This window comes from Carcharodon carcharias, chromosome 1 (assembly GCF_017639515.1).
Source record: "Carcharodon carcharias isolate sCarCar2 chromosome 1, sCarCar2.pri, whole genome shotgun sequence".
NCBI lineage: Eukaryota > Metazoa > Chordata > Chondrichthyes > Lamniformes > Lamnidae > Carcharodon > Carcharodon carcharias.
This window is the reverse complement of record NC_054467.1, coordinates 247,104,854-247,120,157: the sequence shown is the minus strand read 5'-3', so window position 1 is coordinate 247,120,157 and position 15,304 is coordinate 247,104,854. Positions and strand designations below refer to the sequence as shown.

At 47.5% G+C, this 15,304-nt stretch overlaps 1 protein-coding gene across 1 annotated transcript in view; it reads right to left on the bottom strand.

The window, feature by feature from the left end:
* slc4a11 (solute carrier family 4 member 11) overlaps positions 1-15,304 on the bottom strand; it is a 182,940-nt gene that overhangs the window by 17,009 nt on the left and 150,627 nt on the right. The window contains exons 14-17 of the mRNA XM_041200763.1: positions 13,903-14,113; positions 7,345-7,451; positions 3,619-3,787; positions 203-376 (exon numbers count right to left, since the gene is read on the bottom strand). Of these exons, the coding sequence (XP_041056697.1) occupies positions 203-376; positions 3,619-3,787; positions 7,345-7,451; positions 13,903-14,113 (661 nt within the window). The remainder of the gene's footprint in view (positions 1-202; positions 377-3,618; positions 3,788-7,344; positions 7,452-13,902; positions 14,114-15,304) is intronic.

The window sequence follows — 15,304 nt, the reverse complement described above, 5'->3', positions numbered from 1 at the left end:
AATGAAAAGCTGCAACTTCTATGCCAGATGGTTTTGAGAGCTGGTGCCCAATCATGTTCTTGTTAGCAAATCAAACCTTTATGGTTTAAAAGTTTAAATATTGGTCTGGATTTATTTTATTAGTTTACAAAGCTTCACACATCACACCCGCATGTTAAATAATAATTAAAAAATGGAAGTCCAGAAGCCACTGTTAACTTACATCTCATACAAATGACCGTTCTCCACTCTCTGCTCTACGCAGGCAAGTGCACGGACATGCAGAGGAGAATGGGGGAACGCAGAGTGTACCCATGGCAACCCAAAAATAGACAGCACAATGTTGATTATGCCCACGAGAAAGATGTCCCAGTGATAACCTGTGCCTTTTGTTAGCCTGAAAATATAAAATTTGAGGAGAAAGTTAGAAAACAGTGACTATCATCACTTCGGGCAACATAGAAGATACAGATAATAACATATGAATTAGGAGCAGGAGTAGGCCATTCAGCCCTTCAAACCTGCTGTGCAATTTGGTAAAATCATGGTTGATCTGATTGTGGCCTCAACTCCACTTTCCTGTCTACCCCCTATACCCTCTGACACCCCCTTGTCAATTAAGAGTCTAAGCCTTAAAAATATTCAATGTCCCAACCTTTACTGCTCTTTGGCAAAAGAGAATACCACAGACGAATGATCCTTATCTGAGTCTTAATTGGGAGGCTCCTAATTTTTAAACTGTGTCCTCTGGTTCTAGTCTCTCCCAAAAGGGGAAAACATCCTTTCAGCATCCACCCTGTCATGTCCCTTCAGGGTCTTATGTGCTTCAATAAGATCACCTTTCATTCTTCTAAACTCCAATGGATACAAGCCCAACCTGTCCTCATTAGCTAACCCCTTCATCTCAGGAATCAGTCAAGTGAACATTTTCAGAACTGCTTCGAAAGCAATCATGTACAGGATGTTGGTGAGACCACATCTATAATACTATAGTTTTTGTCTCCTTACTTAAAAAAGAACAAATGTAGCAAAACTTCCCTATTTTTATATTCCATACCCCTTGTAATAAACAACATTCCTTTTGCCTTCCTAATCACTTGCTGTTCCTGCATACCAAGGCCCCTAACTTCCGTTCTCTGGGGCAGGCATCATACCTGGGGCAGGGCGTGGTGGGGGTACCGCAAAGATGCTCTGGGGTAACCCCCATACCCCTGAAGTCCCCACTTAAGGATTAGATGGCAACTCCCCAGGAAGTTCAAACTTCCATTGGGCAATTGCCCTGCAATGGGAACCGTACAAAACTCTGATTTAAATAATAAACTTCGGATGGTTTCGACTGTCGTAGCAGAATAGCTACTCAGGAAAAGTTATAAAGGATTAAAATTACTTCTAATTCCTGGCTAACTATGGTCATGACACCCCAATGGACCCCACCCTCCACCCCTGACCGCCACCCTCATGCCACAGCCAATATATCACCCCCCTGATACCCCCACCAACTACCCTCTCGACCCCAGCTACATCCCCACCTCCAAAACAGCCCCCCAACCATCCCCCCCCACCTACCCACCATGCCCCATGCCTAACCAACCCCCACCACCTGCCTCCACTCCTGCCCAACCATCCTCCTGACCCTAACACACTTACCCCCTTCCCTGGTTTCCCAAAGTGACTGAACCTTTACGCTTACCCGCTTTACGGCAGCCACTGCTGTGAAAAGGGGGTGGGGCTTCCCTTCGCCTCAACGCTGCTACACTCAAGAGGAGGCCCGGGGAATCCACTGCACTGCAGCATTCTCACCCGGCCCGAGTCGGAAGGTTGGGCTGCATTTTAGTGTAGTAAATAGGAGCGGAGTGGCAAATCCAACTCTGCAGGAGTTATGGCCCAACCTTTTCATGACAGACCAAAAGAGATCATTCTCTAATCTCGCTCCGCAAACAAAAAGTATTTATATAGCACCCTTAACGTAAGAAAAACCCCAAAGCGCTTCAGGGCGCTTTATAAAACAGAATACAACACAGGGAAAGAGAGAGAGTGACGTAGAAAGGCAGAATGGAATTCCTTCCCTAAACCTGGGTTTCGGGTCCAGGCACAAAACCCTACACTGCTGCTCCCAAGGCAGGTGCAGAGTGTCCGGAAAATTCCCATCTCGGTGCAGCTGCCTCTGGAGAAACAGCGCCAGTGGCTGATTGCCATTGCTTGGGTGTGGTTGGGGTTGTGGGGTGCCGGGGGGAGGGGGAGGGAGGGGTGGCACGGTTGTAGGCTGGACTTGAGCCCACCACCCTGCCCCTGGGCTGCTGAGTGTCGAGGCAGGCTGGTTAAAAAAGGCCCATCCTTGTGCTCTAGGACTTCACTCCTGTTGTAATAAAAACAGTAAAATAGGAAGAGCCCTCCAGCCCTCACCCATCAGACCCTCTCACTCACTCACTCTCTCCATGCCCCATTCGTGCCAACTCATGCCTCTCTAACCACACCCCCCCCATGGCCCCTCATACCCTCCATTCCAATCCATGCCCCTCTACCCATCCCCAAGGGCCCTTACTATGCCAATCTCATGCCAACCCATGAACCACCCTTTGCCCTTACAGCATCTATGCCAGCTATGCACAATGGGAAGAGCTCAAGATCCATGCTAAGATTAAATAAAATTAAGTTCCAAGTATCTATTACAGACTTCACGGTATTAAAAAAAAAAGCACGCTCATTGATAAAACTCTATTCAACACAGTTAAATCCCCCCAGTTACTTAATTCCACTATAAAAACAAACATTTGTGTTCATAGACCAACATCAAATCCCTTAATAAACTCTTGGAGCTATGAAACTGTGACAATGATAGGTTGTGGAAGGACTCAAGCAGTAAAACTACTATACTGATGGCCCTCAGGCTTATATCGACTAACAGCTATTGAAATTGCAAGTACCAATTTTTTCCAACTCAGACACAGCAGGCTGTTCTTATTCCAAAATTTAAAGAGAAGGGGGTTTAAATAATTTGATAGTTGCACAGGTTTTATCCACCTTTTACAGACATTCATGTCTACTTTAAAAAACTTAAGTCACACACTATAGGAAACAGATCTCGCCTCAACAAATATGTGGTCTAATGGCGGCCCTGATGATTTCAGGTTTCCCATGTGTGAATCACATCCCTCCCCCATGTCCCCACCCTACCAGCGAAAATAAGATCCATGTGAAATGGGAGCGGGATTCCGGATCCAGGGTAGCACTGCCATTTGGGTTCAGGTGCAGAGTCTCTATAACTCTGAAAATCTGAGCCAAAGTTCCAATTGCAGCCTCATTTAAGCACAACATGGAGAGCATTTGAAGAAGAACAAAAATACACATGTTGCAACTGGGTAAATTAGTAGGGAAGATGACAGAGGGAATAGACACATTTCAGGAAGGATTCTGAAGGCAGGGAAGAGATGTAGCAAGGTGAAAGACCTTAGGAACAGAGTGTTTCAGGGCACAGGCCTCAACGGTTGAAGACCTCCAGATGATGGGGCAGAGAGAACGAGCAGAAGACCAGAGTGAGAAGAGTGAAAGGGGTAAGCCAGGAAGCAAGGCCGGAGGAGATTGTACCAAGTGCATGAGGCCACGCTGAGTGGGGAAAGTTCATTACTTCTGATACCTTACCTGTTCTGAGGGGCATTTGTTAATGACATCACAATGTTCTGTTCCAGGTAGAAGAGCATTGAGAGAAGGAAGCCCAAACCCATCCCACCGAATATTGCTCCAATTGAGAGGAGGTGAAATGGGGCCAGGTTGAATAAGCCCTTATTGGGATTATAACTAAACGAAGCAACTGGAAAATAGAAATAAAAGTAAAATTAGGAGCGGAACATGTCAGCATTAAATCAAATAAATAAATAATAAAGTTTCTAATATACAACTTCTGAAATCATAACCTGCAATTTTTGCCTCGTGTTTATTCCCAATATTTAGAACACCTGGTGAGCTGTACGCAATTGGTTTAAAATGAGAGAATTTGCAGTTAACTAGTTTTTTTTTTAAAAAAGGAATTTTAAGGCGTTAAAAAGCCTATTCTTGTGCACACCAACCCGGCTGAATCCTTCTTCCTGTTAGGTGCAGTCACAAGGCAATCTGAACTAGTCACATGTTCTGTACGATGAGAGACTGGAAGAGATCATAGAATAAAGCTGCCAGCACAGTAGGGCAGTCTATGATGGGTTGCTCCTTAAGCTGCAACAACTTGCATTGATATATTGCTTTTAACATTGCAAAATATCCCCGGATGCTTCATAGGAGTGTAAACAAAATTTGACAGAGCCACACAAGGACAGGTTTGGTCAAAGAGGTACGTTTTAAAGGAGAGTCTTGTACTATTGCATTTTTTAAATTCATTCATGGGATGTGGGCTTCACTGGCTAGGCCAGGACTTCATTGCCCATCCCTAGTTGCCCTTGAGAAGGCGGTGGTTAGCTGCCTTCTTGAACCGCTGCAGTCCATGTGGTGTAGGTACACCCACAGTGCTGTTAGGAAGGGAGTTCCAGGATTTTGACCCAGCAACAGTGAAGGAACAGCGATATATTTCCAAGTCAGAATGGTGAGCGATTTGGAGGGGAACTTCCAGTTGTTGGTGTTCCCATCTATCTGCTGCCCTTGTCCTTCTAGGTGGTAGTGGTCGTGGGTTTGGAAGGCGTTGTCCAAAGAGCCTTGGTGAATTCCTGCAGTGCATCTTGTAGATGGTACACACTGCTGCCATTGTGCGTCGGTGGCAAAGGGAGTGAATGTTTGTGGTGTGGTGCCAATCAAGCAGGCTGCTTTATCCTGGACAGTGTCAAGCTTCTTGAGTGTTGTGGCAGCTGCACTCATTCAGGTAAGTGGGAAGTATTCCATCACACTCCTGACTTGTGCATCGTAGATGGTGGACAGGCTTTGGGGAGTCAGGAGGCGGGTTACTCGTCGCACGATCCTTGCCTCTGACCTGCTCTTGTAGCCACAGTATTTATATGGCTAGTCCAGTTCAGTTGCTGGTCAATGGTAACCCCCAGGATGTTAATAGTGGGGGATTCAGTGATGTTAATGCCATTGAACATCAAGGGGCGATGGTTGGATTCTCTCTTGTTGGAGATGATCATTGCATGACACTTGTGTGGTGCAAATGTTACTTGCCACTTGTCAGCCCAAGTCTGGATATTGTCCAGGTCTTGCTGCATTTAGACATGGACTGATTCAACATCAGAGGAGTCATGAATGGTGCTGAACATTGTACAATCATCAGTGAACATCCCTACTTCTGACCTTATGATGGAAGGAAGGTCATTGATGAAGCAGCTGAAGATGGTTGGGCTGAGGACACTACCCTGAGGAACTCCTGCAGTGATGTCCTGGAACTGAGATGACTGACCCCCAACAACCACAACCACCTTTCTTTGTGCTAGGTATGACTCCAACCAATGGAGAATTTTCCCCCTGATTCCCATTGACTCCAGTTTTGCTAGGGCTCCTTGATGCCACACTCGGTCAAATGTAGCCTTGATGTCGAGAGTTCCATTACTGCACCACTTTGTTTAGGCTACAGGTTCAACAAACCACACTACCTCCATACAGGGAAGAGCTATCCCCATGAGTAGAAACCAAGGAGGTGTCTGGTTGTTTGGGAAGATGTCACATCAATACTTGAAGAGTTAAGATCTTCTGACCAATTCTATAGGGTACTTTTGGTGACATTCATTGTTAAGTCTTCCTGTTTGCAAACTCCCCTGCTTTGCCTGCCACTTTACTCAATGTCTCAACATTGATTCTGCTAACATGCACATTTCTAAATCCAGAGCTTGTGGGTTCAATCCCCACTCCAATGATAACCTGGATAACACCCCCAGTTCCTAACCAAGTCCCCATTTCCCCTTGCAGGTGATAAGATCCTATAGAGGCCAGGGAAATTTTCTGTGTGTGCTGGCCAATATTTACACCTCAACAATTGTTCAGTGATTTATCTCATGACATTCCATGTTCCCCTAGATTACAACTACACTGTGTTGGCTGTAAGGTACGATGGGGTATCCTTAAGGAACTGAATACATGCAAGTTCTTCATTTCTGGAAGGGTTAGAACTTTTCAAATGTTGCCAGGGAATGTTTCCTCAAGTCTGAGAAAATGGCTGCACCTATAGAGAGTACCCTTTTTATTTCTATAAAATGTATTATTTTTAGCTTGCCTGCTCTGTACTTCTGTTGAAAATTCCAGCACCGTCCATGGTGATTGCAAATGAATCCTTGAAGGAGAGAACAGGACGTATCTAGCATCATTCACTCAGCAAATTACCACTGACGTAACTTTCTACCAAAAGGATGTTCATGATTAGCTTGCCTCCTCTCCAATCACTCTAACCTGGATTGTAGTTGACGTCCTTTTGATTGTTTCTTTGTGCCATCAAGTTCAGCCAATAGTTCCCGCCCCCTCATCTTTGATTGCTCTATCTCTAGTTCTTCATCATATTCAGCATCCAACTCCTTTGATTTTAAACAAACCCCATGTAACTTCTCTTTATGGGGAGACGGTGAGGTCACTGGACTAGTAACCCAAAGATCCAGGTTATTGCTGTAGGGACAGGGGTTCAATCCTGTCACTTCAGCCAATAGAATTTAAATTCAATGAACAAAATCTGGAATTGAAAGCTAGTCTCAGTAATAGGTGGCCATGAAACTATCATCGATTGTTGTAAAAGCCCATTTGTTTCACTAAAGTCCTTTAAGGAAATATGCCTTGAAACAATATTTTTTTTAAAATTGCTAAAACTAGCTTGAAACAGAGTTTAATCTTTTCTGCCAATGGTTTCTTCCTCTCCCGCCAACGCCCATCTATAAAATTTAAGTTCATCCAAAGTTGACTAAGCTTTAGCATATCTGAAGAGGTTCCAACACATCTCACTCATCATGTCCTTGGACCAATTACAAATGGAAAAGCTCACTTAATAGATGGTACTTCACTCACCCACAAGCCTTCAATTTATTTCAAGACTCATTTTTCTCAACCCCCCCTCCCCCCCACTTATAGTACAATGTTCACCAATTCTTTGAACATCCTCTTAAGCACTAGCGCACTTCTTCACCAGACACGTAAACCAAGGCCTCTCCCACTCATCTTCCCCCACTCCTCAGTGAAGCTCTTCAGCAGTCTCCTCAAAGACATCAATTGTCATCCCTCAGCAATGATGTCGCACTAATAACTACTGCAGATTAAGTACAATTGTACAGCAAGTTACTTCTAGAAAAAGAAAGAGAAAGCAGGCCAAGGCAGTGGAACAGGAGAGTGATCAAACTGAATGGAGCCAAGCAGAATGATTCCAGAACAAAGCTAAAATAACACAGGCTTCATGAAGTAAAAGAATGAACATACCCTTTATATCTCTAAAAAGGAATGATCCCACAAATGAAAACACCACCACAGATATCGGCAAGGCACAATCAGACAGGGTTTCTCGGACCCTGGCATGCAGAAAAGGGCTGTATAAAAAAATAAAAAACATTTTTTTTTAAGTACACCTGTGTAGAAAAATGGAATTTTTTGGTTAAAAAAAAAACAAATAAAGCAACAATGGAACAAAAACAAAAACTGCTGGAAAAACTCAGCAAGTCTGACAGCATCTGTGGAGAGAAAGATAGAGTCAGTGTTTCGAGTCCGTATGACTCTTCTTCACAGCTGAAGAGTCACATGGACTCGAAACGTTGACTCTGTCCTTCTCTCCACAGATGCTGTCAGGCCTGCTTGAGTTTTTGTTTTTGTTTCAGATTTCCAGCATCCGCAATGTTTTGCTTTTATCTTAAAGCAACAATGGATGTTGGCTGGGCTAGATTCAACAAAAATCATTACAATTGGCACAGCTTCATGAGTTATTGTTCAATAATACACTAAATAGTTATTCAATGCCTCATCTCTCTACGGCCAGTTGCCTGCACAGTTTCATTAATTAAACAGGTTTCAGGCAATAAAATAACATTTAAGGGTACAATATGGGAGCAATTTAAGGCCTGGCATGTGCTACATGCTTGAGGACCATGGTTCCCTCTGGGCCTGTTGTAGTCCCTTTGATAGAGATCGATTGCTGAAATAGTCAATAATTCCATTGCCATCATTGAACCTTGGATGGTTGGAAACAAACCAGATGGATCTTCGAATTTGCCAGTGACAAAAACCATCTTCCTAACAGGCGCTTTAAATTGTGGTGTCGTCAAAGTGCCTTCCACGTCAGCTATGTTCAAATGATAATATACTACTCACTCGGTAGTTAGAGGCCAGTGTTCACTTGATTTTTGACTCTCATTTTAACCACACACACCCTCTCTTCCCAGCATCACAGTTGGTCACTGCCCCCAATTTTCAGGGTTAGTAGGCAAACCATTCCCAAATTACTGAACTACAGGCAAACCAAGGTGTAGGGTTAGAGAAGTGATTTAGTGGACAAGGGATTAGATTTGGATCCTGAAATAATGGTAATAAGGCCTGAAATCAAAGACACTCAGCAGAATCATACCCAGCATCATATAATCATACAGCGCACAACAAGGCCATTCAGTCCATTGTACCTGTGCCGAATCCTTGGCAGAACTGTCCAAGTAATCTCACTCCCCTATGTTTTCCTCACAGCCCTGCAAAATGTTACCTCTTCCAGTATAATTATCTTTTGAATGTTACTGTTGAATCTGCTTCTCCCACACTTTCAGACAGCACCTTCCAGATCACAATACTTCACTGTGAAAGAAAAAAACCTTTCACGATTTTGAATGGCGCTATCAAATCTCTTGGCAATATTTTCTGTGCAAAGGAGAATAACCAAGCTTTTCCAGTTCCTCACAACTAAAGTCAGTCCTCCCTGGTAGCATTTTAATAAATCTCTTCTGGGGCACATTCTCAGAAGCCTTCACATCCTTCCTAAAATCTGGTGCCCAAGCACCAGAAGCCTAAGCAACAGTTTTAAAAAGGTGTTGCATAACCCCCTCGTTTTTGTAAATTGAAAGTTAGGATAGTTTATTTACTATTTCATCTGGATGGATTATACCCTCAAATTTTAAGAGAATTTAGGGAAGAGATAGCAGATGCCTTAGCCCACTTTCGTAATAATTCGCTAAGAGAAAAATACAGGGTCGGAAGACCAGCAGACAGCTAACTTAATGCCTATATTTAAGAGGAGAGATAGAACATGTCCTGGGAACAATGGACCAGTCAGCTCAACATCAGTGGAGGAAAAGTAGCTGAGTACCGACTAAAGTTGAGAATAGAAGAACATCTAAAGCCAAAAATATAGTGAATAGTCAGCATGGATTTAAAAAGGGAAGGTCTTGCTTGACCAACCTTGTCGACATTTTTGAAGAGGCAAAAGAGAGCAGACAAGGGTAATGTCGTGGACGTAATATACCTAGGGCAGAATTTTCCCGTTGACGTGTGTCATGTGTAAAATGAAGCGCGGTGACGTTGGGCGAGTGTCCCGATGTCACCACACGCCATCCCGATATTTCATTGGGTGGGCGTGTGGTGATATCTGCTGCACACCCGCCATTAATTAACAGGCCACTTAAGACCCTTGACTCACCAATCAACGCTGATTTTTCGACACCTGTGCAATCTTCGGGTTGGCGCACGGGCGCAACGGGCAGGTGGGTAGGACACATTTACATAAATCTCATCCACGGTCGGTATAAGAGGGGTCACTGGGGCTCGTGAGTGTGCTCTCTCAAGCATTGATTTTTCAAAGTTTTTGAAACTTGCCTGTGTGATCTGCAAAACTTCAAAACGCATCCCAGCTGCTTTGTCTGGACGCTTAACCTTCAGGTCAGCATTCTGCAGTGAGGAGTCTTTTTTGGGTCTGCAGGTTTCTGGAAGCCTTCCCAGATCCTGGGAATGGGAGCTGAACTGTCCACTGGAGGCACCTCCTCTGAGGAAGGGAAGGCTAGAAGGAAGGAGGTCAGGAGTGCACATTCAGTCTCTAGGGTAGCCACCTTTAGGAGGACAGGGGCAGGGCCAAGAGGTAGACCAAGGTGGAAGGGGCTGCAGAAGTCGTCACTATCCTGCTGCCAGGGTATACAGGCGGCGAAGCAGCTACCTCAATATGACTGAGGTGCAGTGCCGAAGGAGGTTCCGACTGTCAAGGAAGACAGTGAACTATATCTGTCAGTCTCCGCTACTTGTGGGTAGAAACCCCATGCCAGTGGCTCTAAATGTCACAAGCTGCCCTTAACTTCTATGTCTCTGGCTCCTTCCAGAGGTCGGTGGGTGATCTTTGCGGTGTCTCCCAATCAGCTGTCCACACTTGTGTCAAGCAGCTTACAGATGCTCTGTTCAGACGGGCATTGACCTTCAACCACTTCCGCTGTGAACAGGCAAGTCAGACACAGCGAGCCAGAGGCTTTGCGGCCATTGCTGGCTTCCCCCGTGTCCAGGATACAATAGACTGTACACAAGTGGCTGTCAAGTCGCCAGCAGGTGAGCCCGGTGCCTTCGTCAACAGGAAGGGCGTCCACTCCATGAATGTGCAGATAGTGTGTGATCACAGATGTTGATTCTACAAGTTTGTGCAAGGTACCCAGGCAGCTCCCACAACGCCTACATCCTCAGACACTCCCAGGTGCCGGGGCTCTTCAGTGCTTCAGCTCGGCTGGATAGTTGGCTGCTGGGTGACAAGGGCTATCCCCTCAGATGGTGGCTCATGACGCCTCTCCACAATCCAAGAACAGAAGCTGAGCAGCGCTACAATAGGAGCCACGATTCCACAAGGGCTGTGGTGGAGAGAGCCATCAGTCTTCTCAAGATGTATTTCCGGTGCCTGGACCGCCCAGGGGGCGCACTCCAGTACCCCCCCCCGATCATGTCCCGGTGACAGTGGATGCATGCTGCACTCTCCACAATCTTGTGCTGGAAAGGGAGGATGCAGTGGATGACAAAGACGTTGATACAGTGGCTGCGGCTGCACACAACGAGTCCAGCAGTGAGTCCGAGGATGAGCACGCACAGGGAAATGCTGATGGGATAGACGCTGACCTGGGCATAGAGCTTCCCTCACTCAGTCCCCTCACTCGCAGCTTCCCTCACTCAGTTCCCTCACTCGCAACTTCCCTCACCCAGCCCCTCACTCGCAGCTTCCCTCACTCAGTCCCCTCACTCTCAGCTTCCCTCACTCAGTTCCCTCACTCGCAAATTCCCTCACCCAGCCCCCTCACTCGCAGCTCCCCTCACCCGCAGCTCCCCTCACCCGCAGCTCCCCTCACTCGCAGCTCCCCTCACTCGCAGCTCCCCTCACTCGCAGCTCCCCACTCGCAGCTCCCCTCACTCGCAGCTCCCCTCACTCGCAGCTCCCCTCACTCGCAGCTCCCCTCACCCGCAGCTCCCCTCACCCGCAGCTTCCCTCACCCGGTCCCCTCACTCGCAGCTTCCCTCACCCGCAGCTTCCCTCACCCAGCCCCCTCACTCGCAGCTTCCCTCACCCAGCCCCCTCACCCGCAGCTTCCCTCACTCGCAGCTTCCCTCACTCGCAGCTTCCCTCACCCAGCCCCCTCACTCGCAGCTTCCCTCACCCGCAGCTTCCCTCACCCGCAGCTCCCCTCACTCGCAGCTTCCCTCACTCGCAGCTTCCCTCACTCGCAGCTTCCCTCACTCACAGCTTCCCTCACCCAGCCCCTCACCCGCAGCTTCCCTCACTCGCAGCTTCCCTCACTCGCAGCTTCCCTCACCCGCAGCTCCCCTCACCCGCAGCTCCCCTCACCCGCAGCTCCCCTCACCCGCAGCTCCCCTCACCCGCAGCTCCCCTCACCCGCAGCTCCCCTCACTCGCAGCTCCCCTCACTCGCAGCTTCCCTCACTCGCAGCTTCCCTCACCCGCAGCTCCCCTCACCCGCAGCTTCCCTCACCCGCAGCTTCCCTCACCCGCAGCTTCCCTCACCCGCAGCTTCCCTCACCCGCAGCTTCCCTCACTCGCAGCTTCCCTCACTCGCAGCTTCCCTCACCCAGCCCCCTCACTCACAGTTCCCTCACTCGCATCTTCCCTCAGTCGCATCTTCCCTCACCCGGCCCCCTCACTCGCATCTTCCCTCACTCGCATCTTCCCTCACCCAGCCCCCTCACCCGCAGCTTCCCTCACCCGCAGCTTCCCTCACCCGCAGCTTCCCTCACCCGCAGCTTCCCTCACCCGCAGCTTCCCTCACCCGCAGCTTCCCTCACCCGCAGCTTCCCTCACCCAGCCCCCTCACTCGCAGCTTCCCTCACTCGCAGCTTCCCTCATCCAGCCCCCTCACTTGCAGCTTCCCTCACCCGGCCCCCTCACCCGCAGCTTCCCTCACTCAGTCCCCCTCACTCACAGCTTCCCTCACCCAGCCCCCTCACTCGCAGCTTCCCTCACTCGCAGCTTCCCTCACTCGCAGCTTCCCTCACTCGCAGCTTCCCTCACCCAGCCCCCTCACTCGCAGCTTCCCTCACTCGCAGCTTCCCTCACCCAGCCCCCTCACTCGCCATTTCCTGGTCACAGCCTCTCCCAAGCCGCCCGCTCACTGCTTCCCCCCCTCCTGACCCTCCTACTCACCGCTTCTCATCTGCCACTTTACCTGACCAACCCACTCGAGGCTTCCCTCACGCTCACCGCTCTCCTCCTCCGACCCTCCTGTCATCGTTTCCCTCCCTGACTCTGCCCCCTGCTCGCTGCTCTCCCTGTGCACGTTGCATCCACCTCCTGACCCTCCTGCTCAGCCCTTGGTCCTCCCGCTCACCTCTTTTCCCCTCCCGCTTGCTCCTTCCCCCTCCCGCTCGTCACTCTCCTCCACTGGCTGCCCTGCTTGCCACCTCCTCCTCCTCCTCCACCTCCCACTCCCACTTGCCTAGGAGCGGTGAGCAGGTGGGTTGGAAGAGGAAAGCAGTGAGCAAAGCCTCGGTCTGTTTTTAAAATAAAAGGACTGGGTTTGCACTGTAAACGCGCTAAAATGAAAATGTTATTCAGGAAATTCCCCAATCTACAAAATGCACCAAAAGGGAATTGCATTACTGGAATGTGCTTTAAACAGGGCCTGTTCTGCATACATTACTAGTTAAAGACAGAGGCACAGGAAAGAGTGCAAAAAAAATTACAAGAAATACCCGGCAGAGAGGAGGAACAGGCTGGATCTATTTCCTCTTGAGAAAAGGTCAAGGGAGAGACCGAACAGAGGTCTTTAAAATTATGGACATTTTCGACTAAGTCTGCACTGAGAAAACGTTTCCAATTGTGGGGAAGGGAAAGAAAAACTTGGTGTCATAAATATGATAGTCACCAAGAAATCCAAAAAAAAGGAAAACCAGAAAAAATATCTTTACTCAGGGAGTGCTAAGAATGTGGCCCTTGCTACCACAGGGAGTGGTTGGAGTGAGTAGTATAGATGGATTTAAGGAGAGGCTAGATAAGGGAATAGAGGGTTACGACAAATATGATACATGATAGATTTAGATTCGGAAGAACTGGAGAAAGCTGAAGTGGAGCATAAATTCTGGCATGAACTCTTTCTGTGCTCTACATCCTATCTAATTCTTCTATTGAGTCAAAGCACTCCTATGTTTCCTTAAAAACGAGCAGCCTTCTCAAATTGCCCCGAGACCTACAAAAGACTTGTGTACATCTGCCCTCCAGGTATTTCTGTCCCTGTGCCCCGAAGGTCACCACAAAACTCAACTGACCAACTTGCCTGCATCAGAAAGCATTGTCAAATGAAATGTAAATGATAATTTTATTTTTATTTTTTAAAAAGCCCACACCATAAACGTTTTCCTGATAAGCATGGTGCTGTTGCTGTCCACATATAGCCTGTAACTATGGCAACGGGCAACACTGCGATGGGTCAATCTACCTGGCCAGGAGAGGGGTCTAGCTGGCTTGAGGATGCACAAGCTGACTGATGCCAACTTGGAGGCTATCTGTCTGTTTCAGGAGCTTTGAGGAAGATACCTTTTCTTGAACTGAAACAAGGTGTACCCCAGCCAAAGGGTGCCGAGCATTAGTAGCAGACTGAGGACAGCAGTGTCGCGCCCACAGTAGTCCTCGCCATCAGGATCTGTAGCATTGCTTGTAGGGCTGCTGTTAAAAGTAGAGCCAAGCTCCTCGCCCCACCCTAGGTGGTCCGTCTGAATTTTAGGACAGAAGTAATAACTCTGAAAAACTAAAGAGGAAGGGGAGAGAAAGAGTAAATAGCCAGTATTGTAAGCTTTGCTTCCAAGAATTTCATCCTTAATACAAAGAGATACAAATGTATCATTTTACAACAACAATCTGTATTTATATAGCACCTTTAACCTAACGAAATGCCCCAAGGCACTTTGCAATTCATCATCAAGCAAAATTGGACGCCGAGTCATGTAAGGCAATATTAGGGCGGATGGATAAACATTTGTTCAAAGTGGTAGGTTTTAAGAAATGTCTTTAAAGGATAAAAGAGGTGGAGAGGTTTAGGGAGGGAATTCCAGAGATTATGCCCTTGGCAACTAAAGGGTAGTTGCCAGTGGTGGTGGACTTAAAATCAAGAGGCCAGAGCTTAGGGGCGCACAGATATCTTGGTTTGTTGTGGGACTGGAGGGAATGGGGCAAGACCATGAGAGGACTTGAAAACAAGGATGAAAATTTTAATCGAGGAATTGATTGACAGGAGCCAACGTGGATCAGCAAGCACAGAGGTGATGGGGGCGGGAATGGGTCTTTTCAGGGGTAGGCAGGGATATGGAGTTGAGGTTACAATCAGGTCAGCCATGACCTTATCAAATGGCGGAGCAGGCTTTAGGAGCTGAGTGGCCTATTCCTGGCTCCTAATTCGTATGTCTTGTTGTGAGTAAGAACATGAGCAGCAGGACTTTGACTAATCTCAATTGATAGAAGGTAGAATGTGGGAGACCAGCCGGGAGTGCATTAAAATAATCAAGCCTAGAGGTAATGAAGGCAGTGAACGAGGGCTTCAGCATCAAAGGCAGGGGTGGAGTCGGGCGATATTACAGCATTGCAGATAGGTGGAAGCTCATCTTGGGGTCAGTCAAATATGACAACATTGTGAACAGCCTGTTTCAGCCTCAGTCAGTTGGCAGAGGGAGGGATGGAGTCAGCAGCCAGGGAATACATCTAGGTTTCAGCAGATCAATAGATCAGGTGAACTGAAAACAGATGCTGTAGATTAGCATAGCAAAACTTGGCTGGAAAGATCAGAGGAACAGTGGCTATAGTACCATTAATAAGTTGGACAAGGATAGTCACAACAGAGAGAGTGCTAGTTTGAGAAGAGTCCTCTATCAGACAATGAGCTGTTTTTTGTACAGGAGATTGACAGAAGTTTTAGAAAGGCTCTTTTAGATATGGGAGGAGTCAT